The 24,978-nt window shown below is 29.2% G+C and overlaps 8 protein-coding genes across 12 annotated transcripts; 4 read left to right on the top strand and 4 right to left on the bottom strand.

Annotated features, from left to right (window-relative positions):
* The first annotated feature begins 387 nt into the window (after positions 1-387).
* Positions 388-2,924, top strand: LOC118072251 (FAD-dependent oxidoreductase domain-containing protein 1-like). 2 transcript variants are annotated; one of them, XM_035091974.1, is made up of 6 exons: positions 388-599; positions 665-817; positions 904-1,233; positions 1,311-1,829; positions 1,909-2,054; positions 2,149-2,924. In XM_035091974.1, the coding sequence occupies exons 2-6, from the start codon at positions 731-733 to the stop codon at positions 2,642-2,644; spliced, it is 1,578 nt and encodes a 525-aa protein (XP_034947865.1). In that variant the 5' UTR covers positions 388-599; positions 665-730; the 3' UTR covers positions 2,645-2,924. The 2 variants fall into 2 exon arrangements, with proteins under 2 accessions (XP_034947865.1, XP_034947857.1); XM_035091966.1 differs by having other exon boundaries at positions 388-817.
* On the bottom strand, positions 2,705-3,803 carry LOC118072282 (calcium load-activated calcium channel). The gene is made up of 4 exons (XM_035092001.1): positions 3,557-3,803; positions 3,363-3,440; positions 2,931-3,250; positions 2,705-2,853 (listed from the first exon to the last, which is right to left on the bottom strand). The coding sequence occupies exons 1-4, from the start codon at positions 3,615-3,617 to the stop codon at positions 2,761-2,763; spliced, it is 552 nt and encodes a 183-aa protein (XP_034947892.1). The 5' UTR covers positions 3,618-3,803; the 3' UTR covers positions 2,705-2,760.
* Positions 3,804-4,023: 220 nt separating this feature from the next.
* LOC118072239 (DNA (cytosine-5)-methyltransferase 1-like) lies at positions 4,024-8,362 on the bottom strand. Its single transcript, XM_035091941.1, has 4 exons — positions 7,886-8,362; positions 7,428-7,800; positions 4,363-7,344; positions 4,024-4,282 (listed from the first exon to the last, which is right to left on the bottom strand). Exons 1-4 carry the CDS (start codon positions 8,242-8,244, stop codon positions 4,100-4,102), a joined length of 3,897 nt encoding a protein of 1,298 aa, XP_034947832.1. The 5' UTR covers positions 8,245-8,362; the 3' UTR covers positions 4,024-4,099.
* A 419-nt stretch (positions 8,363-8,781) lies between these two features.
* LOC118074051 (lysosome-associated membrane glycoprotein 1-like) lies at positions 8,782-11,448 on the bottom strand. Its single transcript, XM_035094941.1, has 5 exons — positions 11,162-11,448; positions 9,817-10,190; positions 9,458-9,686; positions 9,165-9,350; positions 8,782-9,065 (listed from the first exon to the last, which is right to left on the bottom strand). The coding sequence occupies exons 1-5, from the start codon at positions 11,256-11,258 to the stop codon at positions 8,926-8,928; spliced, it is 1,026 nt and encodes a 341-aa protein (XP_034950832.1). The 5' UTR covers positions 11,259-11,448; the 3' UTR covers positions 8,782-8,925.
* A 40-nt stretch (positions 11,449-11,488) lies between these two features.
* On the top strand, positions 11,489-12,400 carry LOC118074052 (uncharacterized). Its single transcript, XM_035094943.1, has 2 exons — positions 11,489-11,792; positions 11,892-12,400. The coding sequence occupies exons 1-2, from the start codon at positions 11,753-11,755 to the stop codon at positions 12,185-12,187; spliced, it is 336 nt and encodes a 111-aa protein (XP_034950834.1). The 5' UTR covers positions 11,489-11,752; the 3' UTR covers positions 12,188-12,400.
* A 323-nt stretch (positions 12,401-12,723) lies between these two features.
* On the bottom strand, positions 12,724-22,118 carry LOC118074164 (serine/threonine-protein phosphatase 1 regulatory subunit 10-like). Of its 4 annotated transcripts, XM_035095154.1 has the most exons (7): positions 22,062-22,118; positions 21,741-21,965; positions 20,527-20,615; positions 19,992-20,176; positions 17,813-19,569; positions 14,770-15,008; positions 12,724-14,689 (listed from the first exon to the last, which is right to left on the bottom strand). In XM_035095154.1, the coding sequence occupies exons 3-7, from the start codon at positions 20,527-20,529 to the stop codon at positions 13,208-13,210; spliced, it is 3,666 nt and encodes a 1,221-aa protein (XP_034951045.1). In that variant the 5' UTR covers positions 20,530-20,615; positions 21,741-21,965; positions 22,062-22,118; the 3' UTR covers positions 12,724-13,207. The 4 variants fall into 4 exon arrangements, with proteins under 4 accessions (XP_034951045.1, XP_034951043.1, XP_034951044.1 ...); XM_035095152.1 differs by lacking the exon at positions 21,741-21,965 and having other exon boundaries at positions 22,003-22,118; XM_035095153.1 differs by lacking the exons at positions 21,741-21,965; positions 22,062-22,118 and adding an exon at positions 20,907-21,700.
* A 200-nt stretch (positions 22,119-22,318) lies between these two features.
* On the top strand, positions 22,319-23,394 carry mRpS18B (mitochondrial ribosomal protein S18B). Its single transcript, XM_035095158.1, has 5 exons — positions 22,319-22,517; positions 22,608-22,767; positions 22,839-22,936; positions 23,013-23,143; positions 23,214-23,394. Exons 1-5 carry the CDS (start codon positions 22,461-22,463, stop codon positions 23,356-23,358), a joined length of 591 nt encoding a protein of 196 aa, XP_034951049.1. The 5' UTR covers positions 22,319-22,460; the 3' UTR covers positions 23,359-23,394.
* Positions 23,394-24,941, top strand: Pyroxd1 (pyridine nucleotide-disulfide oxidoreductase domain 1). Its single transcript, XM_035095157.1, has one exon. The coding sequence runs from the start codon at positions 23,414-23,416 to the stop codon at positions 24,821-24,823; it is 1,410 nt and encodes a 469-aa protein (XP_034951048.1). The 5' UTR covers positions 23,394-23,413; the 3' UTR covers positions 24,824-24,941.
* Positions 24,942-24,978: the final 37 nt, after the last annotated feature.

Here is a 24,978-nt window from a genome sequence, read left to right as displayed (position 1 = left end):
CCTACAAAAAAGTGGTTGGCATTCAAGTAGGGATCAGCTGGGATTCCAAATCGCCGAAAATAGATTCAAAATAAGTCATCTAGAACTCTAGGCCTGATTATGTGTATTTATATGTTAACGTTCGTCTCTTTCTAATGAATTCTAAATTCAAATTTCCCATTTCATATGCAACGTAATCTGCTTGTTGATTTATTGACAATATTTTGACAATGCTTTAATCCATACTTGTTGCATTCATTAATTAAATTTTTAAAGGTTAAAACATCTGGAATATATCAAAAATTAAAAATTTATTAATCATAAATGCATCGATGAAACGATATCATCAGTAAAGGTTTATTTCCTTGAAATCATTCCAACAGATAATTTAATTGGTTACTTTTGATATTATTATCAGAAGATCTTCTCGTATAATAAACAATTAACATTTTTCAATGTAATAATAATGATTATTTTATGGAGCACATAAAATTCTGAGAAAAATTGTCTACCGTTCACGGTATCATGTGGTTAGCTGATATAAATAAACAAGTTTACCATGTGAGAACGGCAGGAGAGGTTAGGATGTCAAATAAAACAGTCCATCTACCGCAACAAAGGTTATGGTTCTAATAATTATTGAATTCAACTACAATTAAATAAACTCCAAAATATTGAATTTCAGCATGGAAATGTATTAATAATAATTTATACTTCGATTGCATGAAATTAATTATCATATGTATTAATCATGTTGCGAAGAATTATTCAAAATAAAAAAACGTTGGACACTATATGTTCAAGATCAATCAAGAGTTCTGCTGTTTTGCAGGAAGAGGTAATTGAATTTAATATTTATCACTGAAGAATGTTTGTAGTAAAGAGTTTTTTAATTATTTGACGAATGTATGAATTATTTTATAGCATAAGGTAAATCAGAAATACACTTATACCTATGATAACAAAAAAGAACCTGATGGTTATTGGACTTCACCAGTGGAGCCAGAAGATGCATATGACAGAGCATTCCGAGTGCTGGGTAAGCAATTCCGAACGATTAGAAACAACGTATTTTTTTGGAAACGACCATATCGTTCACCGTGGAAAGAATTGGAAGCCGATTCAGTATCATTTCCTTCTCATATTGATGTGCTTATTATTGGAGGTGGTATAATGGGCTGTTCTGCAGCATACTGGCTAAAAAAAGTGGGCGGTGATAATTGGAGTGTTGTTGTTGTTGACAGAAAACCTATGGTAACTTTAAAAGCTATCTAAATAAAGTTGAATTATTCAAAATGTATAAAATCCAAACTACTTCTTTTTTATTGCAGAATCTATCAAGGCCAATGCTTATCTCTTCTAACAATTTACGACAGCAATTTGGTTTAATCGAAAATATAGAAATGTCACAATTTGCCGCCGACTTTTTTAAAAATATTAATTATCATTTACGTGTCAGAGGACAGCCTCGAATAGACATTGGTTATCGTCCGCATGGAAATTTATTTCTTACTCGTAATGAAGAGGAAGCTGAAGCGTTAGAAAAGAGTGTACAAATTATGAATAATGCTGGAACTAAAGTTGCTTTATTATCTCAAGATGTACTAAAGAAAAGATTTCCATGGTTAAATACAGATGGAATTGTTCTAGGAACTTTAGGTCTTGAATTAGAAGGATCATTTGATCCATGGGCATTATTAAATGCTTATAAAACAAAAGCTCTTGATTTAGGTGTTGAATTTGTAACAGCGGAATTAAAAGGTTTTATCATTAGTTCTACAGATAATGAATTTATCTCATCACCATCAACCTCGACCATCAATTTAAACCTAAATCTTAATCATGCTTCTGTAAGTCAACTTCTTAGTATTAGAGGAATCATTAAAATATTTAATAATTGATATTCTATCTCGGTTTACTTTTTTTTAGGTCCAAACTGTTTCTGGTGAACGTAAAGTAATACAGTTTGCTATGTGTGTGATAGCTGCAGGGCATGAGAGCAGTGATGTTGCTAAACTTATGAAAATTGGAAATACTACGGGAATTAGATCTGTTCCATTACCAATACAGAAAAGGTAAAAATAATTTTTTAATACTCCGAACTGTTATTGAACTCCAAAAAAGATGAATTATCGTCATTAACTGATAAAAAAAAAATTCAATATCCAGGAAACGATTTTTATATGGGTTCGAAGCTTCAAATGGACCTGGTCTTAACACTCCAATGGTTATGGACACTAGTGGATGTTACTTCAAAAGAGAAACTCTTTCAAATCACTACACAGCTGGACGAGTATTACAAGATGAAGATGAAGAATCGTACGATGAAAATCCAGAACCAAATGATGACTTTTTCTACAATAAAATACATCCTACACTAGCGCATCGTGTTCCAGCATTTAAAGATATTAAATTAAAACAATCATGGGCTAGTTTCTATGATTACAATACATTTGACGGAAATGGAATAGTTGGAGTACATCCGTATTATAATCATATTTTTTTTGCAACTGGATTTGGAGAACACGCACCTCAAATGTCACCTGCTGTTGGACGAAGTTTATGTGAAGTCATGAAAAATGGAGCTTTCACTTCAATAAATCTTAATAGATTATGCTTTGATAGATTCATAACACAGGAATATATGACTGCCGCTGTGCTTTAATCGAAAAAAATTATACTTTTATTAATCTCAAGTTTAGAATAGTTAATAAATAACACTTCATTTAAATGACACTAAAAAAAGAACGTAGTGAAATTTTTATTTAGCTGTAAATATTTTCATTTGAATTGTTGAGGCGGTGGTCCAAAAATACTTCCACTTTGTTTACTAGCTGTTCTTGATGGAGCAAATCCTAGCAATTTTTGAATGTTCTGTAAGAAAATATTATATGTATAATATTTTACAAATTTATTAATTAAATAAATAGTTAATAATAAAGAAATATTACCTGTCTAATACTCATTGTGCACAAAATATACAAAAAAATGAATGAACACTCTGTGTAATCATCACCAGAAAGATTTCTGTGTGACAAACCTTGGATCCATGTAATTGGAATAAATGGCAATCTCGCAACAATTTTACCATCAAATATACTATTAAACATACTAAGAAGAGCAGTGAATGCAAATCCAATTGCGAACATTGATTTCATTTTTACTAAAGATAAATCACGATTATTATTTTTCAAACGTTCTTCTTCACGTTCGATTTTCTTTTTTTGCTGTTTATCCAGAGAATCGCCATGAGCTTCTTTACGTTTTTCCACTAAAATAATTTTTAAACAATAAACAGTGGTTTATTTTCTAATTTAAAAGTATTTCAAAACAAAGAAGTTCAATTGTTGAAAAGATAATAGGTTATAAACAATGTAACTTACATTTTTTACTTTGTTTTTCCACTTCAGCTTTCAATTTTTGATATTTTTCAGTTCTATACACCATTAACCATGTTAAACCTATCGAATAAAATATGTTTTAAGTTAACAATCATTCAAAATAGCAACAAATTTTCCTAATTTTATAATTAATCACATGTAAAATGAAATTGGAGTATGTATGATAATATTTTTACCTTCTCCTAATAAAGCTGTACAGATACTAATAAATACAATTAAGACAGTATCAGCCCACATGTTACGAAATAATTAATTAAATCACTATATTTTTACAACAAATTATATTTTAAAATCATAAAAAATAACTTATTTTGGTCAACGTCACCATGACACGCTCTAAATGCGGAATTTCAACGTGTAAGTATGCAGCCGTACATACATACTTAGCCTTTATCTACAAATTGTTCCAACTGTCATGTCAATTCAGGAAGGTTATACAATCATCAAATAACTGTATATTTGTATGAATTTACGCATAATCTAAATTACTAATTTAATTATTAAAAATAATGGCAATAATTTTATTAATAAAATTTGTTTATTTTCATTACCTTTGAATGATAAGTAAACTTTCATAATAATAACTACAATTTTATGAATTAAACATTTATTCTTTTTATAAACAAATAAAAAAATAGTTTTTGTATATGTTTTTATATGACTAATTTTTATAAAAATTTTAAGAAATATTTAAACATTTTTTATTAAAACTAAAATTGTCATAGAATTTTTAGAATTTCATTTCCAATTGCTTCAGCAAGGGGTGGTGGTACAGCATTACCAATTTGTCGATACTTTTCAATTACAGATCCATGAAAACAGTAATTATCTGGAAATCCTTGAGAACGAGCGCATTCTCTGATACTTACTACTCGACTTTGATCTGGATGTAGAACTCTACCCTGAATAAATAAAATAAAAATGGATTAAAGATCATTTCTGTCAATATTCAATAAAATTAAAATTAAATAGAAATTAATACTTGTTTTCCTAAAGGTTCAGGATTCGTAATTGTTGTACCAAAGAAGCCATCCCAATCCAAGCGGCCGTAGGTACCAGCCCAACCGTTATGCCTATGACTAGTATGAGGCAAGCACCAAGGAATCAAAGTATTCTCTTGTCGATCATCAGGATTACACTTTTCTCCAATTACACAAGAGCAGACCCCTTTCAATCTTCCTAAATGATCTTTATATTTATACTCTAATTTTTTTGTAACAGAACCATCACTTAAGTTAACAATAATATTTGGAATATCTCTCCAATCTGCTCCAGCATTTGTTGGTATATTTTCTATTCGAGCTTCTACAAGAGGGGACATTTTTTTACATATATGATCCATTATAGTATCACCACAAATTTTATTTCTTCTCATTTTCTTTTGATAATGTGATTGTGCATCATTTTCGTACGAAATATCCATCTTGTTATCACCATTTCTGATTTTCGGTAAATCTCCAATAGCATCTCGAACGCAAACAGTTCGATAAGGTGCTGAATCTTTCCAAAAAAAATTCGGAGAGTATTTTCTTCCATCAATAACAACATCTAGCTGACAACTGCGTTTACTAAACACATGCAGGGGCTCTGGATACATTGGTAATGTTGATCCTGGTGCAGCAGCTAGTAAAATAATTCTTCTTCGAGCTTGAGGTAATCCAAAATTTCCTGCTTGTAAAACGGCAAAAGTACACTGGTATCCGATTTGTAAAAAACAGTATATAGCTAACTTTAACATCAAACCCTTATGATGTAGAGCAAAGTTCTGTACATTCTCCATTACAACAAATTTCGGTCGAAAATAATCACAATATGATAAAAAAGTGAAGAGTAAAGTATTCTTTAAGTATGAATATTGATTACAATTAAAACGATTTAATCCACTGAATCCTTGACAAGGAGGTCCACCACATAAAAGTTCAATATCACCTTTTTTTGGAAAATTTACTTTTTCATTATTAATAATTTTTTTTAACAAATAATTACAATCTCCTTCAAACATTTCTACATTTGAATGATTTTTGATAAATGCTTTGGCAGCAGATGAGTCTTTTTCAATTGCCCATCTCACATCAGCAATTCCACAGGTTGAAAAGCCTTGAGATAATCCACCACATCCTGAGAAAATATCTAGAGTTTTTAATGGTTTAACTTTGGTAAATTTTTCTTTATTGTTTTGAAGGATTGAAGAACCTATTGATCGTACTTCATCTGATGGTTCATGAAATTTTTCTTCATCAGCATTATAAGATTGATTAAAATAAAATTTATGAAATTTTCCTAGACTCCATTCATCAATTGATTCATTTGAAGACCTATAAATAATTTCACACCTTCCCATCACTGCTGAAAAAGGAATTTCACATTCTTCATCACTCCAAAATAATAAATTAAAATCTGATTTCGGAGTTAGTGATGATCCCTGATGAGTATTTTCACTTCTATACATTTTGTTGATTAATATTGTTACATCCTTAGGATCTACATCAGTATCTTCATCAATATTTTTCAAACTTTCTTTTTGTATTGATACATAGATAGCTTTGATGCATCCTATAGCAAAGGGTTCAGGTGTATCATAATTAGATCCTTTAACATGATCTCCTATCAAACATTTTCTATAATACTCCGGATAAATCTCATCATCAACATCTTGCTTTGATCGTTGATTATTTGGAATAGAAAATTTGTATTTATATTTTACAAATGACGGTAAAATATATACACCATTCTGCAGACGATACTCTTCATTTCTATATACAATACAGTTAAAAAATATTTTATCAGCACTCACAGCTTTATTGGGTTCAAGAAGCTTAGGTCTTGAAAGTCTTTTGCTCTCATTTCTTCGTCGACATACTAAACAACCTTGGAAATAATTTTTTTCTGATATGTTACGAGTATTTGTTGAAGATTCTGAATATTTAGGGCTTTTTAAATTTGAAGTACAATCAAAGTTAGGATATTCAAATCTTGCACTTTCTGGTATGTAATGCATCCGATAAAAATAAACAGGATTTGCTTCACATCTTGATTTTTCACATACACTAGCTTCTGTATTACCAAGTTTATTCCAGTTCGTGGGTATATTTTGATAAATGACAGTACAAGGACTATCAATGGCTTTTAACATAATATCTGCACACAAATCACTTGAGAATAATTCATATTTATCACCTAAATTACCTAAAATAGAGTCTCTACTATTATAAAAACAATTAACATGAGCTTTTTGGTTTCCTTCCCGATCCTCCCACATAGAAATAATTTTAGAAATTACTTCAAAACGGGGATTGTTTGATTTTATCTTCACAAACCCATTGATAGAACTATATATAGTTTCATAATTATTCTCCAATGAGAACTCACTGTAATAAGTGCGATTTTTCTCTTCAAAAATAGGCAAGCTTTTCCATTGAAATTTTTTCGAAGAAATTTTTATACTACTCAGCATTTCAGGTAAATTTTTAAATTCTTTAAAACACTCTGACTTCTCTACTTGATCATCAGAGTCTGAGTCATCTTCAATTGCCTCCATAGTTTTATGTAAACATTTTTTTCTATTTGTTTCAATTTTACTTTTCGTTGATTTAATATTTTTTTTCTTATGAACATGATTTTTCTCAGAATCTATTGATGGGACTGTATCGAATATTTCATCACTTTGATCTTGGGTTTTTACAAAAAATCTATTAACAATCTGATGAATTAACTTTGTCAGAACAACTTGAGATGATTTTTTCTTGATTGGAGATGTATCATTTATTTTTGACTGTTTCTTATTATTTTCAATCGTAACACCAGTAAGCTTTATCAGAGATCGCATACAAGATGTAGAAAGCAAAGGAAAGATATCTTCATCTGAATTCAGATCAAGAGAAATAACCTGATCACAAATAAATTGTGCATTTTTTAACAAAGTTTCTTCAGTAAAGCGCTCAATTCTTTCAGGCAATTCTACAGTCTGAAACAAATAATTATACTTTAATAAATATTTTTATTGCAATAGCAATTTGTAAAAATTTTGATTAATCTTTGAAAAAAAACCTGTAATTCATCCAGAAGATCTTCATACGTAGGATTATCTTGGGAAGTGAGAAATTCTATTACTACTTTACTTAAATATATTTTTTCAATCACTGGATCCATGTACTCTTTGTAAGATTCAGTTGGATACATTAAATAATAATCAGCATATGGAGTACTAATTCCAATAGGCTGCTGTGGTCCTCCATCAAATCCAGTTACATACCATTCATTAATCGGACCAATTTTCTCAGCCATGACTCCATTAGATAGTTCTTGATTTGATACATCTCCATCATAAATTGGTAAAATACAACCACTGCAGTAAAGATAAACATTAGCTTCTATCAAACCGGTATCAAATCTACACAAATGATCATTTGCATCATACACACTGAAAATATGATGATTAATTATTAACAACACTGTCAGATATAATATTAGAAGTAAACCTCGAGTCTTATGTGAATAATAAATACCTGAAATTGATTAATTTATAAGTGGGTTTAAAATCATCAAATTCATCATCAGCAGTTAATGATAATTTTTTATCAACTAATGCAACAACTTCATCAACAGTACCTTGAGGCATTGGATCACGTTTTTTCAAGTGACATAACCTCTGATTGCATATAGTGCATTTATTATACTTAACAGTTTTTGTTGAGTCTACTTTTATTTTTTTAATTAAATCATTTTCTTCATTGTTATGATTAAATTTCTGTCTTTTAACTTTCCGATAAACCTCTTCATCGTTCAAGCTATGAGCATCTTTTGATCGTACATTAGATTGATTTGAATTCTTTTTATTTTTTTTAACATTTTTATTATTAGACATTTTAGACCAATTAATTGTTAATTGTGTTGTTATAAACAAACATAAATTATTAACAAAACTTGCACTTGAAAAGAAAATTAACGAAATAAAAGTTCATACCGGCTTTATACAACTGTAAACAAAGATGCCAGCGCCCCTATCTTCTTAAAAATGAACTACGCATTTGAAAAAAAAAAAAATAATAAAATTCCTCAGGAAATATTTTGAACTTTGATTGTTCTTTGTAATTGTTATCAACTGCATAAAAGCTATACATTTAATTTGAACAAAAAAAAACTACTGTTGGGTTTAATAATAAGATAGAAGCCTTTTTTTATTAAATTTATTTTTAATACTATAATTTTTATATTTATTGTACACGAATTACGCATTACTTTAAAACGTATTTGATATCATACTGTATATATATATTGATTCTATAATTAGAATATCAAATAATGATGAATAGGAATATATAATGATATAGAAAAAATAAAGATATTTTTTTTACCGAATAGGTTATTTTACGAAAAAAATACATTATCAATAATTGGACAAAGAGACTCATTAGATAATATAATTATAATTTCATAAATCATCGAATAATCATCAATAATTAACTTGTAATTATAGGGATTTAAACAATAATTATAATTGTAATAAAAATTAAAAAAAAACCGAATTAACATTATTAGTATTTTCTTACATACTAAGGTAACCACGTGCCTGACTACGTCTTCGGCCAACAAGATAAGCCACCAAAACAACTACCACTAAAATAATTAGTCCACAACCAACTGCGATGGGGACGTAGTCTGGTGTTTCATATGGGCAATCTTCGGCTGCAAATTAAAATTATTACATTAATCATAATTATACTATTTAATTATGGACACTACAAATTTAATTTAGATTTTATTTTAATCTTTAAATTTATCCACCTGTACTAAATGCAGAACTCTTTTCATTTTTGAAGGCTTGGAATTGAAGATCGGATACATCAAGAATACCCGTTGTATTTTTCACCGTTGACGAAAGAGATATTTTTTGAGACTTCAAACACCTGTATGAGTTAATTAATGGTATTTTATATTCACTAGCATTATGTATCAATACCAATGGAGAACCTATAAGTAAATAATGATATGAATACAATGCTTAACAGTAATTATAAAGAAATATATTTAAAAAATTATCTACTGTGATCCGATTATCACTGATAAATTATACATACTGGAGTTAAATTTCGGTAATTCCTCTACCGCTATTTTAACTTCAATGTGATGTAAAGAGTACATAGATTGAGTTTTATTTTTGATAAAATGGAATATCAATGAATCATTATTTTTCATTGGTGATGTGGAACTGTTCCATGATATTTCAATAACTTGCTCTGGATCTCCACAATTTCCCGAGGCAGTAGTGACGTTACTTGAAGGCAATATCATGTGTCTTGACATAGTCTGGAAAAAATATCACGTTATATAAACAAAGAATACAATAAGATTATTAATAATTAGTTAAAATTAAAAATAAATTGATTTCTTTATCGTCATTGCTATCGTTTGTGTAAATATTATCAAATAAATTAACCTTATTATCACTTGTAATATAAGTGATGTTGAATTGTGCTGCCATACGAAGGACAATACAAGTATAATTGGTAGAATTCACCGTCCATTGACCTATTTCTGGCTTTGGTGTTGGAGGTGCTGGTGTTGGAGTAGGTGTAGTTGTTGGAATAGACGTTGTGGTGTTTGAATCAGGTGTAGTTGTTTTTGGAGTAGTAATTGTAGTTGTAGTTGTAGTTGTAGTTTTTGTCGTAGAAGTTGTTGTAATGGTTGTAGTTTCTGGCTGTGGAGGTAGTAAAGTTGTTGAAGTTACATTATTAGGATTTGTTGGTTCTATTGGAACATCAATTTCACTTGCATTTTTTTCAATTGGTTTTGTTGGTATCTGATCGGCACCTGAAATAATTTTTTAAGATAACATTCAACAAACTTATTTTGAGTAGGGCTAATAAACTCAAATCTTTAAATCAACTTATATCAAAAGATGTAATTTGGCTACTTGAAACATTTTGCGTTACAATCATATTTGACATTAGAACTCAAAATCTCGATTAATATGCCTGAATAAAATTATTACTTGTAATAATTATAATTTAATTTTTTTAAACATTACTAAAGAGGACTTGTCATTCTTCCTGAGTTAATTACACGAAAAGATAACTTATCCAATGTAAATGATATACTAGCGAATATAGCTGATTAATTTAATAAATAGTTGCCATTGTATATATTAAATGGTTGTAAATTTTCCAATTTGATAATGAGATTAATCTAAAAATGATCTTAATGGAAATTAAAAAATTACGTAATACGTTGAAGATAAGTGAGTATTGACAAAAAGTAACAATAGATGTTGATAATTACATATAAATTAGGTATTCATGTTTTTAGTCTTGCATGTAAATATTAATTTAGTCATACAACTTAGTGTCATACGTGAGATATCATCATTTTTTCGCATTCCAAAGTTTTATGTTTATATTCGAAGCCGTATCTCGACGCCATGTAATATCATGACGAATATTTTTTCAACTATTCAATAGAAACCTATCAGCAATAAGTGATAAAAAAATGGTGGTAGAAACAGATCATTTATCATGACTAAATGTTGGAAAAAACCGGTTAGCAAAACTTGTTAATGCTCTTTGTCTCTGTATAATCGAAACCAAAAATCTTGTTTCACCGTTATTAAATATCAAAATATTGCCAAATCATGTTTCAGTTTATTATTTTTTATTATAAAGACAACAATGAAATTTCTTTGGCATTTCTTCAAAAATTTATGATAAAGCCTGAACAATAAAGAAAAAAAAGTCATGTTATCAATTTAAAACAAAGAAAAAATGTGAAGCATTGAAAATAATTACCAGATACTAAAATGATTGCCCAGCAGAAAATAAGTGTTAGTAACAGCTTCATTTTTTGCTGATGTCGATTTATTGCACAAGTAAAACGAATAACCATCAATTAATTTAACGTTGGGTATACTTTTTTGTACATAAGATGTGACAAATATTTTTTCATACACTTATTATGAGTATAAATATATTTATAAATATCACTTATTTATTAACGTTTTATACACAAGGACAGCTTTGTAAATGTCGAGAATATACGTAGAAATGTAAGTGAATATGAAACTCTGAAATGTGACGACAAATCTAACGAACAAAATGAACGCATAGATAGGAAGGTATCTCGATAGGGAGAAGTGAGGAATTTTTTAATCTGGCCATTGCTGCTGGGTATGCTCTGTCGGTAATAAATTTGCACGGCATCGTTTTTATCTATCGAAAGATAGAAAAAATTTTGTTTGTTGTTGGTAAAGTAGATTTTAGTTTTATCTTGACTCATTGTCAACAATAAATTTGTTGAAAACAAGCCTGCTTTTTATTTTCTTCCTGAAGTGACTGTTAATATTCATTACTAAGATCTTATTATTAATTTAAATTTGTTAAATGGCTTCATTAATTAATGATCAACGTGATATTGAAGAAGGTAACCTTTTTCTAATTTTATTATTATTTTCAAACAATTCAAATAAGTTATGTATTAATCAATTGTTCATTGATCTAATTACATTTTTTGTTTTTGTAGGAGCAGAATTACAGAAACTAAATAAAGTAATAGCTGAATTAAATGATGACCAAAAGAAATTTCTTGCTGATTGTGATTTAGAATTTTCTAATCGCTACACAGATGATGATGTCGATTACGTTAATAATAAAACAAAGCGAGATTCTTGCAAAAAAGAACCTCCAATAATTGAAAACTGGTGGAGTAGGCAATCAAAAAGGCGTGATAATGATTCAGGTCGACACAAACGTGGCCATAATGACGAAGAGCATCGAAATCAAAAGCATAGGAGACATCGTTACTTAAGATTTAACTAATGTTCTAACTGTATATTTAGTAAGATATTTGCAATTTTTCAGTAATTACAAACACTCATATCTACTATAGCTTGACGAAATGTTCAGTAATTATTATTATTGTTCATTAAAAAAAGAATTTTTCTAATAGAAAATTTAATTCGCAAAATTATTTACATGGAATATGATAAAAATGAAAAAATTTGCTGTTTAAAAATAAATTTTACAACCATATATCTTTAAGCAGTTCATTACATTAATTGATTTTATATACAAACATAATTATCAATCATGTATAAAAGAAATAAAAAGAAAATTTATAATTACTTAATAATTGTTAATTTAAACAATAATGCTAGCTGTAAAAATAATAATTGTAATTTTATATATATATATCGGTAAATTACTTTTATAAGAACTTGGTTCGAATATTCTTTCATAACTATGTTCATCAGAGTTAATATTTAAATTCACCACTGTAATTATTATAGCTAATTTTCTTAATTATGAAATTTTTTCTTTAATAATTAATGCTTTTTTATCATTATATTATCATGCTTATTAATTATAATCTCTAAATTGTTTATACAAAAATAATACAATGATATTTACAAGAAAATATACATTATCGTTATTATTATTATTAATGTGAAAAATTTCGTTTCATAATCGCTTGATTATATACATTATTAATTGAACTTCTTCACTTATAGTTATCTTATATTTAATATTATTTTATATCAATCGTTAATGTCTCTAATGACGATCTATCACAGGAAATGTATTTAGTTACCTCAGCTTTATCAATTGCACGGCAGTGACATAGTGGGCTTATCTTTGAAATTCGATATAAAATTTAATAGGAAGACATAAAGCTTTTCCTATAAAATATTCATCACTCAGAAATTCGAAAAGCCAATAATCAAAATGGTCTTTTTAGTACTCTTTATAAAGTTTCTATGTACACTCTTATTGGACAATGCTTTAAGTTGTCGCCTATTCATTGCTATCGATTACAAATATATAAATTTATAAGGCTCTTTAGAATGGTGGACAATTGACTCCAGGATGGAGATATTGGCATTTGTCACCAACTCTACAATAACCATTTTTACTGAATTGTCGACAAACTGGAGGTTGTTTTCCATTACCTCTCCATCCACCACGTCCAACCCAGCCTCCACGCATTGGCCCCACTCCTCCACCACCGCCGCCAATAACACCACCACCACCACGAAACCATCCAGGACCACCTCTACCTCTATTAGCTCCATGCATTGGACCCATCCCTCGCGGAATGTTGGGTCCATTTTGGAAGTTAGGTCCAGGGCCAAACATTCCTGGACCTTGGAAGTTATTAGGCATATGACCATAAGAACCATCTTCACCCATTATATTAGGATAACCATCTTGTTGATTAAACATTCCTGGAGGTGGTGGCATCATATTAGGCATCATTGGATTTTCCATACCAGGTGGTGGAAATCCAGGAGGTAAATTTCCTGTCATATTAGGCATATTATTCATATTATTCATTTGAACATCAGGAACAACAACCTTGCCATCTCCAGTTCTCCATCCACCAGCACCGGTATTCATGTCTTGAACACTACCAGCCATATGATTCATTGGTGGCATCATTGTTTGATTCATTTGTTGTGGCATTGGATTCATCGACCCTATAGGATTCGACTGCATTTGCATTGTAGGCATTGATTGATTATGTGGAGCAAATGATGGAAAATGAACATTAGATACAACTGGAGCTACTGAAGCTAATTGAGGTTTCGGCTCTGGCCATGCCACTGATGTAAAGTCTTTTTCACTTTCTTTATTACCTGTGAGATCGTCAAGAGGAATAATTTTCGGATCAGTTATCACATGATGACGTTCTTCATCAGGCTCCGCTGCGGAATCCGGAATCATACTACGATTAAAATAGAGAGCTTGAAGAATTCCTTTCTCTCTTGCATACTGAATATCCTTTTCTTTGCTATCTTTTCCTGGTTCTACTAAAGGAGGAGGTAAGTCAATCGGAATTAAAACTTTCCACCTAGTTCTCTCTTCCATTAAATCTTCAGTACTTAATTTTCTCGCCATCTGGAATGCTTCTCTTTCATTTTGTTTTTCCATTTGTTTCATATCAGTAAATGTTTTCGTTACATTAACTCTTTCAGTTTCATCCAATTCAAAATATCTGACTGATTCTAATTCAGTCTTCCATTTTAAATTTTTCTTTGGACCTCTTCGTTTTTGAAGAAGTAAAACACTTCTTAAACCATCGACATATCTTATTTCTGATTGAAGATCTGATTCTTTCCGTCCTGTATCTTCAGGATCATCCGGAGAAGCAGGACCTTTCATATCTTCAACTTCATCTTCATTAGTTGGCGTTCGACTTCTTTCCTCATCATCATTTATTCCTCTCTCTTTCAGCTTATCTTCATCCATTTCTACATCTTTATCATCTTGTCGATCTTTATCTTCTTTGTCCTCATCTGTTTCAAGAGTGTCCTGATAAAACTGTAACAATAGAACAAAATTAAGTAAACATCAAAGAAGAAACAAAAATCATTTATTCTTTTAAAAAAAACTATAATTACCTTAAATTCGGGTTTAACTGAAAGAGATCGTTCATCAGTATTTTGAGGTGAGGAAGGAGGTGGTGTACTATCTCTAGCTGTATGGTCTCCTGATACCGAGTTTGCGCCCTCAGATTTCTTCGCTTCGGTAGATCCGTCCTTGGATACTGACGTCCGACGTTTCCGCTTTCTCGGTTCTTTATTCTTTGTTGACGCCGTCAAAGCGTCCATAAACATGTCACTCTCCTGCAGTACCATTGCTATAACATATGCATGTATTATTTATTAATAAATCCATCGATTCGATTCTATATGCAAATAATTATTCATTAATATTCTCTTCGCATTATTTTAATTGTATTTATCATTAATAACTTAATTAATAAGTAGCTAAAAAAGGTCATATATATATTTTTGCTGGAAAAAATAATTACATGATTTCTTTTTAAAAATGACTTACAAATATCAATGACAATATCAGTTATACAGTTATAGCAAGTTATTCTTGATCGATTAATGGTCACATGTCTTTGCATATCTTTTCGCAACAAATAAGATTATGTTTAATTTCAATATAATAAGCTTATCTGTATAAAAATACTTTTTAATAAATATCAAATTATTTTCCCATAAAAAATTCCTTTTATTATTAAAGATAAATATTCAAATTTAATTATAGTAAACTTAATATAAAAAATATAAGAAGGTGAAGAATTATATTTATTAAATAAATATTTTATTTACTTTTATTTTATGATTGATCATTTCTCTTACGATTTAATGAAAGAATAAATATTATATTTTTTATTGATATAAAATATGAATAAAAAAATTAAAAAATTAAGTAACTTTTCCAAAAGATCATAAGATCTTTAAAGTTATAAAAATAATAAAATTTCATAGGATATTAATTGAAAGCATGTTATGTATTCATTATAAACTCAATGAATTCAGTATTTCATTTATCAATAATTAGTATAAATTATTTAAATGAATTTGTTTTAAATTAAAAATCTGAATATTTTGAATCAGCCTCTCTGTAGTTTAGAAGAGGCCAAAAGAAGTAGATTTAAACTGATGATGTGCAGACAGAACATCACGAGTCCACTCGCTGCAGTCAATATCAGCTGATTGGTTAGTAGTGTAATGGCTCTTTCCTTTTCTTGCAAACAGTGAAACAGATAGCGATAACACGACAGACCCTGTTAAGAAAACATTGACTCAGCTCGAAATAGAAACGAGGCGGCAAATTATTTCCATTAGAAAACTCTGTGGCAAATAAGTATTTGATTAACATAAAGATGAATATAAAAAAATGAAATCACTTGAATATACTCTGCATCATCATTTCAATCTTTTTAATGATCATTTATAGCTTCATATTTATTTTAATATCAATTTCGAAAACTTCACACTTTTTTATTATTAATTTAATCTTTTTTAATAACTACAATTTAATCAATGAAATACCGAGTATTAATTTATTATTAAATTCTCTTTTGTTATTAATAATAGAAATAAATTAAACAAATATTGGGTGTTGTCTTGAATGTTTTTTGATACTTTCAATAATAGCAAAATTATTTTTAAATGTGCTTTATCTTATTTACTTCTTCTTTAGTATGGTTAGATAAATATATATATATATCTCATGTATTTACTCTATTTGAAAATTAAAATGGATATTATTTGCTGTTTTACCCTCTAATGAATCTATTTTTATAAAAGTACTCTCTCTTTCTCTTCTCTTGCACACTTTCATACACTCTTATCAAGAAAGTGAGAAAATGAGAAAGAAAAAAAGTGATTGTATATAGCAATCAAATTATTATAAAAATATGTAATGATCATTATTTTAGTTTATGAAAAATGTTTAATTTTTAATTAAAAGTTTTATATTCGCGCATAAAACATGACATTTATATGAATGTATTTTTATAATATAATTTTTGTTCATTACGTTTATGATCATTTTTTTTTTTCAGTTTTATTAAAAGAAAAAAAAACCTTTGGTTTATTAATTATTTTCACATGCTCACTGTGTATAAATTTTTCATTTAAGATATGTGTGAAACATATTCCATAATAAATAATTGGTGAATTGTCGTTTGAAATAATAAATATTCAAGTGGACTATATGTATCTAAAACTCAAAAGCTCAAATGTTTTTCCAGATTTATGATAAATTTATTGTTTTACCTCCAATAAAATATACATATACAAGAAAAATTGAGAAAAAATTAATAACAAGTGTATTCCTTACCGCATAATGAGCTAAATATTACCATTCGATGATGTTGAATTGATGTTATGTTGAGTTACATCTTCAAATATACATCTCCATTGAAGTTCTTTCTTCAATCACTTTATGTTCATGTTTGTGTTTTACTATATCTCAATTACGCGTTCAATTATGATTATTATTATTATTATTATTATTTTTTTTTGATGACTCTAATTATCTTACTTATAATTTTAAATAATTACAATAAAATATACCTTCTTGTCAGATTAATTAAATTTTACCTGACATAAAAAAATATGAGGATACGATACAGATGTTACTTCTTTCTTCAAACATAAAATTTACATTAGCAGTATATTCTTCATAATATCTATTAAAAAAAATTTTTTAATAAAATATTCAACATGCAAAAAAATTCTAGAAAAAATAAAATTAATTAATAAAGTAAGTTCTCCATCAATGATATAGATGCATATCCAACCATTTGGGAAGATTTCACCTGGAAACTCAATAGTAAGCCATTAATAAATTAATAATAATAATAATGTTATTCAACCATTTTGCAACAGTTATTTCATGATATATACATAAATAATGCGAAGAGATTTTTTTAAATAATACAAAAAGAAAAATATTATACTATTAATACTTAGATGCAACAAGATATTAACTCTTCAATAAAAAATCAATTATTTTTTAAATAAATTATATGTAACGAATTTAATATGATTTTATTTAATAAAAATTTTGTGTAAATTAATATATTATTGCATAATAATTTTGTGTAATAATTATAAATAAGTATAAAAATGTACTTACGTTTTGGTTTTGGGGGAATAATTTTAATCCCTCCTTTTTTATCATCCGATACAATGACTGGAGGATCCAAAGAAAGCTTAGCTTTTTTATCAGCAGAAGCACCGGATTCTCGAATTGGAGATGGCCTTTTCAATGATGGTATTTTAGGTGGAATAATTTTTTTATCGGCCGTTGAAGATGTTTTCTTACTAGCAGTCCTAGGAGGTGGAGGTTTAACTTCTTCTTCAAGACCTGTCGACCTAAATTTAGAATTGAATGTTTTAACAGTTTTCGGACGCGTTGAATCTTGGGAATTTTTCCTATTTTCTATAGATATTGAAATGTTCTTCTTTTCCAAAATAGTAGGACTTATTGATGATTTTTTGTCTTTCGAATCGCTTTTGTCTTTGTTTTCTTTCGAACTCTCGCGTGACTCTGTTGATGATTTCCGTACTGAATCTGTTGATTTTTCATCTTCAGCTTTCTTCTTAGGAATTTTACCAAATTTACTTCCCAATGACTGGCCTTGGACCTTCTCCAATGTAGCTTTATCCTTTTCTGCTTGATCTTTTTTCTGTTTTTCTTTTTCTTTTTCGCGTTCTTTCTCTTTGTCTGACTTACTTTTACTTGAACTGCTTGAGTGTTTACTTGAATGGTGCTTGTCTTTGGAAGATTTACTGGAACTTGATGAACTCTTACTACTAGAACTAGAACGGTGTGATGAAGACTTGCGTGAACTAGAACTCGATCGAGAACTAGATCCTGAACTATGTTTAGAGGTACTTTTAGATGAACTTTGATGGCTACTTTTTTTATCAGAACTATTGCTAGATTTTTCATCTTTCTTTTGAGACTCTCGATTTTCTTTATCACTAGATTTATTTTCACTATTAACAGTATTGTCTATAGTACTATCTGTTTCATCTTTAATGCTTTTCACAACATTTTCAGTTTCATCATTACAATTAGATTCTTGCTTCACTTCACTCTCAACATTATCAGACACACCATTATTATATGATTGACAATTTTCAGTCGATGATATATCATCATTATCTTGTTTACCAAAAACGTCTTTTTTTATTTCTCCATTTAAAACTACATTATTCGCACTATCATTAAAAATATTTGAAGGATCAGTTTCAACTTTAGTGAGAATTTGATCGCCATCGCGAATAGTTATTTTATACACTGGAACGGCTGTTTGATTTTGAGATGATGGATTAGAAACTACAACATAGGATTGTTTTTTTATTTGCGTTGGCTTTAATTGTCCTGGTAACGTTGTATTAACAATTTGTACTTGTACGGGTTGTATGTGAATTTGATCTTGAATTGGTTGCACCTGCTGAACAATAGGATGTTGAATGGTTGTATCTCTAACAACAGAATTCGCATTAATATTAAGGTCTTGAACTTTAACGGTAGAACTTTCTACCATGTCTTTTTGATCTGTTTTTACTGCGACAAATCTTGCTGATGTTGGTTGATTTGCGATTGTTATCTGCATTGGTACGGAATTTGGAGCTGCTTCTCCTTTTACAATTTTTAACCATTGTTCAACCAATCGGCTTGCTAATAATCGAACGTTCTGATGACTCCCTTCCTTAGACAGTCCTTTGATCAGCTTTGGACAATTATTGCTTTTAAGTCGGTCGATGTCCACTGGGCAAAGTAATAGAAGCTCCAATAACTCTTGAATTAATGCCCAATTTTTAGCTACAATACCATCAGTTAACCACATGTGAATTAAATTCCATCCTCCATCGCTCATAAATCTAAAACACAATGAACAATTAATTTTAATTATGTAAAGTTAATAGCTTAGATCAGAAATTTTATTATTTATTAATCAAAGTTGTTGGAAACATATCAGTAAGCACGACTCATTAAAAAGAAATCGCCCAATGGTTCAGAGTCCTATTTTATTTTGCACGTTGCTTTGAATTTATTAGCTATACATACACTTTTCAATGTAAAAAGTATCTGTATTCTCACGTGCTTTTAGATAGAAAGATCTTAGATAGAAAATGATATGCATAAAATTGAAAGTATCTTATGAAAATGCGTTAATAATTATTTAATAAGATCTTTTCGATAAAAATCACAAGTATGATTTTCTGGATTAAGTTTATTAAAAAAAGTTACAATGTTTACAGTAAATGCTATTAATTAATTTTTATCTTACTTAAATACTTACTGATTTAATAATTCCGCACTAGTACTCTTGAGAATTTGAATATAGATGCATTTAGAAACAAGTTTTTTTGAAAACTTGGTCATAAGATTCGCTAAGCGATGAACCTCTTCTTTACTTTTAATCCCACCCGTAGATCCTAATAAAACGCTTAAACACTTCAACAATGATAATGGATCTATTCGTGGCTGAAATTATAAAAAATAAAATAAATTCAGTAATTTCGTCAATAATTACAGCAAAAACTTATTATTTTAAGGCCGGTTAAAATTAAGTTATGTATTTATTTCTGATGAATAATAAAGGATAGAAAAGTTATTGGCTAATATAGCGTTGAGTGATTTCAAAGGTCATTGATCTATTTTATTTTCCCCTCTTTCGCAGAACGGAAATAAGAATACCGACTCATGACTCTTACATATTAGGGTACAATAATTATCGCCATAGTGGCGCCACCTTTTTCACCTGATCTTTTAACATGTAATTGTTCATACCACCGAAATAGTGTATAAAATATCTTTTATATAAATAAACTCACCATTTTTAATTTTTTAAATTAATAACTAGCAATTTCTTCTTCAAATTAATGGATGATGATGTCCCACAAGGTTAAAAGCATGATTGAATCTGTAAAGAAAGTATTAATGAGTATAAAATGCCACGTATCACGTAAATGATCTAGTTTAATGATCACTGGCCATCTTTAAAAATTATGACTTTTTCCACAATAAAATTATTCTCATGCACTTTTAAATTATTACAATATTATTAAGAAAATGAAAAAAATAATAAAATATCTTAACAGTAATAAGCCACATGAATCAGCTTAGTGGAGAAAATACGCTAAAGGAACACGAGTATCATTGTTCCATATGGAACAATTTCTAAAAGAAAATTATCTTTAAATTATTTTCCTACCCGTAGATTATTTATTGAAAATCCTATTCGACATTTATTTTTGAGTCTATATTTGCTAAGATGACTCAAAATTGATAAAAATATCGCGCTGAAAATGAAAAATATGCGAATATGAAATGGCGATTGTTCTGATAGACGGGGTTTGCCCATCGACTGCTAAAGAATCTGCGCATTTGTGTTGCGCATACCCATTTACTGAGCAAGAGAAAGGAAGCTAGATGCTACTAACGACCAATAGGATTTCAACAGCAATCCAATGATAACCAATCGCAATACAAAATCGTTATGTCCCCATTTTAAATCTATGACGTCACTATATGAGCAGTTAAGCTCGCTACTCCTCCTTTTTTCCTCGAATTCTTATTATCTACCACAAAATGCAACTAACGCGACACGATCACGAATATAAATCGTTCAACTTCGGTTACTTTCGTAAATTCCTCAGTTTTTTTTTGTATCTATCTATAGGCAACTAAATGACTCAATGCATCCAATGTAATAATTATTTTCCATTTTGTAGAATAATAAAATATTTTTAAAACACTTCTGACCCACTCAAATGCATCAATTCACTTAAATTATTTCTTTAATTCAAGTTCTCATTTATTTGCACTTTTATTCGCGTTCCCGATAATTACTAAGATATAACACTACAGACAACATTGACATATGCTTCATTATTATATATAAGAAAATAAGCAAATAGATTTTTATTGTTCTTTATGAATAGAAAGCACAATCTATCGTCTTTAATAGTGACGTAATTCGAGGAATTTTCGTTTAATATTTCATTTTATACGTTTCTTTTATAAGGCTAATCGATAAGCCACTTACATTATTTATAATTAATTTTTTAAGTTCCTTATTGTAAACGCTTGGTTCACGATAGTATAATAAAAAAAAAAACTATGTATTATACACAATAAAACGTCAATACAAGCGTCTCCGATTAATTGGGTAATGGCTTCAGCGTCTTGAGTTTTATTCTCGGCTGGGTGGAGATCCTATAAATTGGGTTTTTTCTTATTATTCCCATATAATCTCTCGCCAACCTGTCATCTGTAACCAAAAACCCAGTGAATCGTAATATCATTACCTTTTAATATTTTTCACGTTTTTATTCCAACTTTAGACGACTTCGATTATTTTTCTCACCTAACTACGTATCACGAGCTGCCGCGACCAAACGGGAAATACGTTTTAGGAACCCGGATGTAAGTGTGACAAAATGTCGGTCGTCAAATTATTTCCACTTCCTTTTTTACAATTTTATTAACCTAACCTTAAATGATTCATTCCGATTATAAAAAATTATTTAAAAATTATTATAATTAATTATAAATAGGAACAATAATTAGTTGTATTTAAAAAAAAAAATTAATGAATGTTTAAAGTTTTTCTTTTGAGTACAGACAGAAAAATGGCGGCCTAAGGGTTCTCAACTTCTGAGCAGAACCGGCGAAAAATAAATTGAGTGCACGCTTAACCTATACACTCTAAAAATTTTTTGGAAATAACAAAATTTTAGTTAATTGTTAATTTTAATAGTTGAATATGTTATTTATTCTGACGAAACTCCATCAATCACTGAGATATGAATTATTAAATAAAGTAATGTTCATAACCTATCATTTTTTAAACTTGTTAAAAAAAATTTTTTTAAAACGTACGAATGATGTATAAAAATATCTATCGTTTTAGATTGCTGTAGGAAGACAGTTTTCTCGAGGAACTGTTTTATTTAATGATGAAGAAAATGAAAACCTAGAACAGCATCCTTCTGAAAAGGCAATTGATCCTACTAAAGATAGAAGAAATCCAATTCCTGTAGAGACTAGCATTCGATACCTAGCTAGCAGTGGTATGAAATTTTATGCATATTGATGAGAATATATTTAATTAATTCACATCAATAATTGATAAATATGTTAGCTTATAAACAAACGTATGGTGACGAACCTGTCTGGAAACCTTATCGAAGAAATCACAAGGGACAGCTTCCTCCTAAAAAAACTAGACAGAGTTGTGTTGTAAGGATTTCTATTCTACCATTTTATTTTATAACTCAAATTGTTATTATTATTTATTAATAAATTTTATTTACAGAGAAAAGGTTTCATTGTCTATGGAAGTCCATGCCCCATTTGTCGAGATGAATATTTAGTTTTAGATTACACAAATGTGAATTTGTTAAAACAGTTTATATCAGAGTATAATGGAGCTATATTGGGCTATGAGTAAGATTCATTGATAATTCAAGCATAACATTTACCCCATAGGTTTTAATTCTCTTTATTTCTATTTCAGCGTAACAAATCTTTGTCGAAGACAGCATAAAAGATTACTTGTTGCTATAACTAAAGCTAAAATTTATGGATTGATTACATTTGATGTTCCTTTCCGAGCTTACGATTACTCTGAATGGTACAAACCTAAAGAAAACCTTGCGTAAAAAAACTACAGGAAACATTTTGATACATTACATTAGATTGTAAAAATAATTAACTATGGATGCAACATTCGTTGTTATCGGAGGAGGAATTGCTGGAGTATCATGTGTAGAAGGTTTATCATTCTTAGAAAGTGATGAAAAAACAATTTTAATAAGCGCCAATGCATTGGTAAAAACTGTCACGAATGTAATTCCACTGGGTAAAACTATTATGAAATTTGATGTTGCAGAAAAAGATTTCCAATCTATAATGGATCGTAACTCATCATTGTCTGTTATTAATGATGTCGTCACTTTGGTTGATACAAAAGAAAAAATAGTAGAAACTCAAAGAGGAGTAAAGATAAAGTTTAAAAAATTATGTTTATGTACTGGAGCAAAACCTCGCATCATATATGACAATCCTTATGTTTTGGGAATTCGAGATACAGAATCAGTTGAGACTTTTTCAAAAAAAATCATCAACGCTCGGAAAATAATTGTTGTTGGAAACGGAGGTATAGCTACAGAAATAGTTCATGAAGTCGAGAATGTCGAAATAATTTGGGTAATTAAAGATAAACATATTTCTGCAACATTTTTCGATCCTGGAGCAGCAGAATTCTTCAAAGATAAATTATTAAAAAATACACCTAAGGATACTGGAGAAGAAAATATTTGTAAACGATTTAAATACACAGTAATTGGATCTAAAAAGGATTCGAATAATGTTGGAGCAGCTCTTGGTCCAGATTGGCATGAGTCATTTGTTATGAAAGGTCAAAAAAATAATTCTACAAAAGTAGATATAGAGTATGAATGTGAAATAGCTCGAATTTTAAATCCAGAAGAAATTCCTGCGAACTCTGATTGGCCTGTTCATGTTGAATTAACGAATGGAAAAGTCATAGGTTGTGATTTCATCGTTTCAGCAACAGGAGTTATTCCAAATACTGATATCAAGGGATTAGAAGAATTAAAAAGAGGTGATGATGGTGGTTTTTTGGTCGATTGGAAATTAGAAACATCTGTGAATGATATCTATGCAGCTGGAGATGTCTGTTCAGCTGGTTGGGATTTAGCAGAGCAATGGTTTCAAATGAGATTATGGACTCAAGCCCATCAAATGGGTCGATATGCTGCTAAATCAATGGCATCAACTCTAAGAGGCGACGAATTTTTCCAAGATTTTTGTTTCGAGTTATTTTCACATGTCACTACCTTTTTTGGATATAAAGTAGTTCTCCTAGGATTATACAATGGCCAGAAGTTGGAAAAAAATCATGAAATTTTACTGAGGTTAACAAAAAATTTGGAATACATAAAACTTGTTATTAAAGACGGTAAACTTCAAGGTGCAGTGCTTATCGGAGAAACTGATCTTGAAGAAATGTGCGAGAATTTAATTCTTAATCAGCTAGATGTTAGTATTTATGGTGAGGATTTATTGAATCCTAATATAGATATAGAGGATTACTTTGATTAATTATTCTAATTTTATTGGATTGTATTATGATAAGGCATCGTCTTGATAATAAAAATAATACTAATATTGACAAATGTATAAAATCTTTATTCATTAAGACATTGTTTACCATTGCAATAAAATTAATATCTCTATTTCAATCTTATTCATTATGC

Source organism: Chelonus insularis, unplaced genomic scaffold (assembly GCF_013357705.1).
Source record: "Chelonus insularis isolate UGA/USDA-ARS -01 unplaced genomic scaffold, ASM1335770v1 contig_131_pilon, whole genome shotgun sequence".
NCBI classification, from domain to species: Eukaryota; Metazoa; Arthropoda; class Insecta; order Hymenoptera; family Braconidae; genus Chelonus; species Chelonus insularis.
The sequence above is the reverse complement of the archived record's forward strand: the minus strand, read 5'-3'. Positions and strand labels throughout refer to the sequence as shown.

Coding starts and splice junctions, on each gene's coding strand:
- LOC118072239 (XM_035091941.1), bottom strand. CDS start 8,244: ATGTCTAATAATAAAAATGTTAAAAAAAATAAAAAGAATTCAAATCAA. Junction 7,801..7,885: donor TATAAATTAATCAATTTCAG/GTATTTATTATT, acceptor TCATATTTTCAG/TGTGTATGATGCAAATGATC. Junction 4,283..4,362: donor CTGAACCTTTAGGAAAACAA/GTATTAATTTCT, acceptor TTATTTATTCAG/GGTAGAGTTCTACATCCAGA.
- LOC118072251 (XM_035091974.1), top strand. CDS start 731: ATGTTGCGAAGAATTATTCAAAATAAAAAAACGTTGGACACTATATGT. Junction 818..903: donor CTGCTGTTTTGCAGGAAGAG/GTAATTGAATTT, acceptor ATTATTTTATAG/CATAAGGTAAATCAGAAATA. Junction 1,830..1,908: donor TAAATCTTAATCATGCTTCT/GTAAGTCAACTT, acceptor ACTTTTTTTTAG/GTCCAAACTGTTTCTGGTGA.
- LOC118074164 (XM_035095152.1), bottom strand. Junction 19,570..19,991: donor AGTGCGGAATTATTAAATCA/GTAAGTATTTAA, acceptor ATTGTGTTTTAG/ATTTATGAGCGATGGAGGAT. Junction 14,690..14,769: donor CAGTTAAACCCGAATTTAAG/GTAATTATAGTT, acceptor CTATTGTTACAG/TTTTATCAGGACACTCTTGA.
- mRpS18B (XM_035095158.1), top strand. CDS start 22,461: ATGTTATTTATTCTGACGAAACTCCATCAATCACTGAGATATGAATTA. Junction 22,768..22,838: donor TCGATACCTAGCTAGCAGTG/GTATGAAATTTT, acceptor TAAATATGTTAG/CTTATAAACAAACGTATGGT. Junction 23,144..23,213: donor GGAGCTATATTGGGCTATGA/GTAAGATTCATT, acceptor TTTCTATTTCAG/CGTAACAAATCTTTGTCGAA.
- LOC118074052 (XM_035094943.1), top strand. CDS start 11,753: ATGGCTTCATTAATTAATGATCAACGTGATATTGAAGAAG. Junction 11,793..11,891: donor TCAACGTGATATTGAAGAAG/GTAACCTTTTTC, acceptor TTGTTTTTGTAG/GAGCAGAATTACAGAAACTA.
- Pyroxd1 (XM_035095157.1), top strand. CDS start 23,414: ATGGATGCAACATTCGTTGTTATCGGAGGAGGAATTGCTGGAGTATCA.
- LOC118074051 (XM_035094941.1), bottom strand. CDS start 11,258: ATGGTTATTCGTTTTACTTGTGCAATAAATCGACATCAGCAAAAAATG. Junction 10,191..11,161: donor GGCAATCATTTTAGTATCTG/GTAATTATTTTC, acceptor AAATTATTTCAG/GTGCCGATCAGATACCAACA. Junction 9,351..9,457: donor ATTACCGAAATTTAACTCCA/GTATGTATAATT, acceptor ATTTACTTATAG/GTTCTCCATTGGTATTGATA.
- LOC118072282 (XM_035092001.1), bottom strand. CDS start 3,617: ATGTGGGCTGATACTGTCTTAATTGTATTTATTAGTATCTGTACAGCT. Junction 3,441..3,556: donor TACAGCTTTATTAGGAGAAG/GTAAAAATATTA, acceptor TTTATTCGATAG/GTTTAACATGGTTAATGGTG. Junction 2,854..2,930: donor GCACAATGAGTATTAGACAG/GTAATATTTCTT, acceptor ATTTTCTTACAG/AACATTCAAAAATTGCTAGG.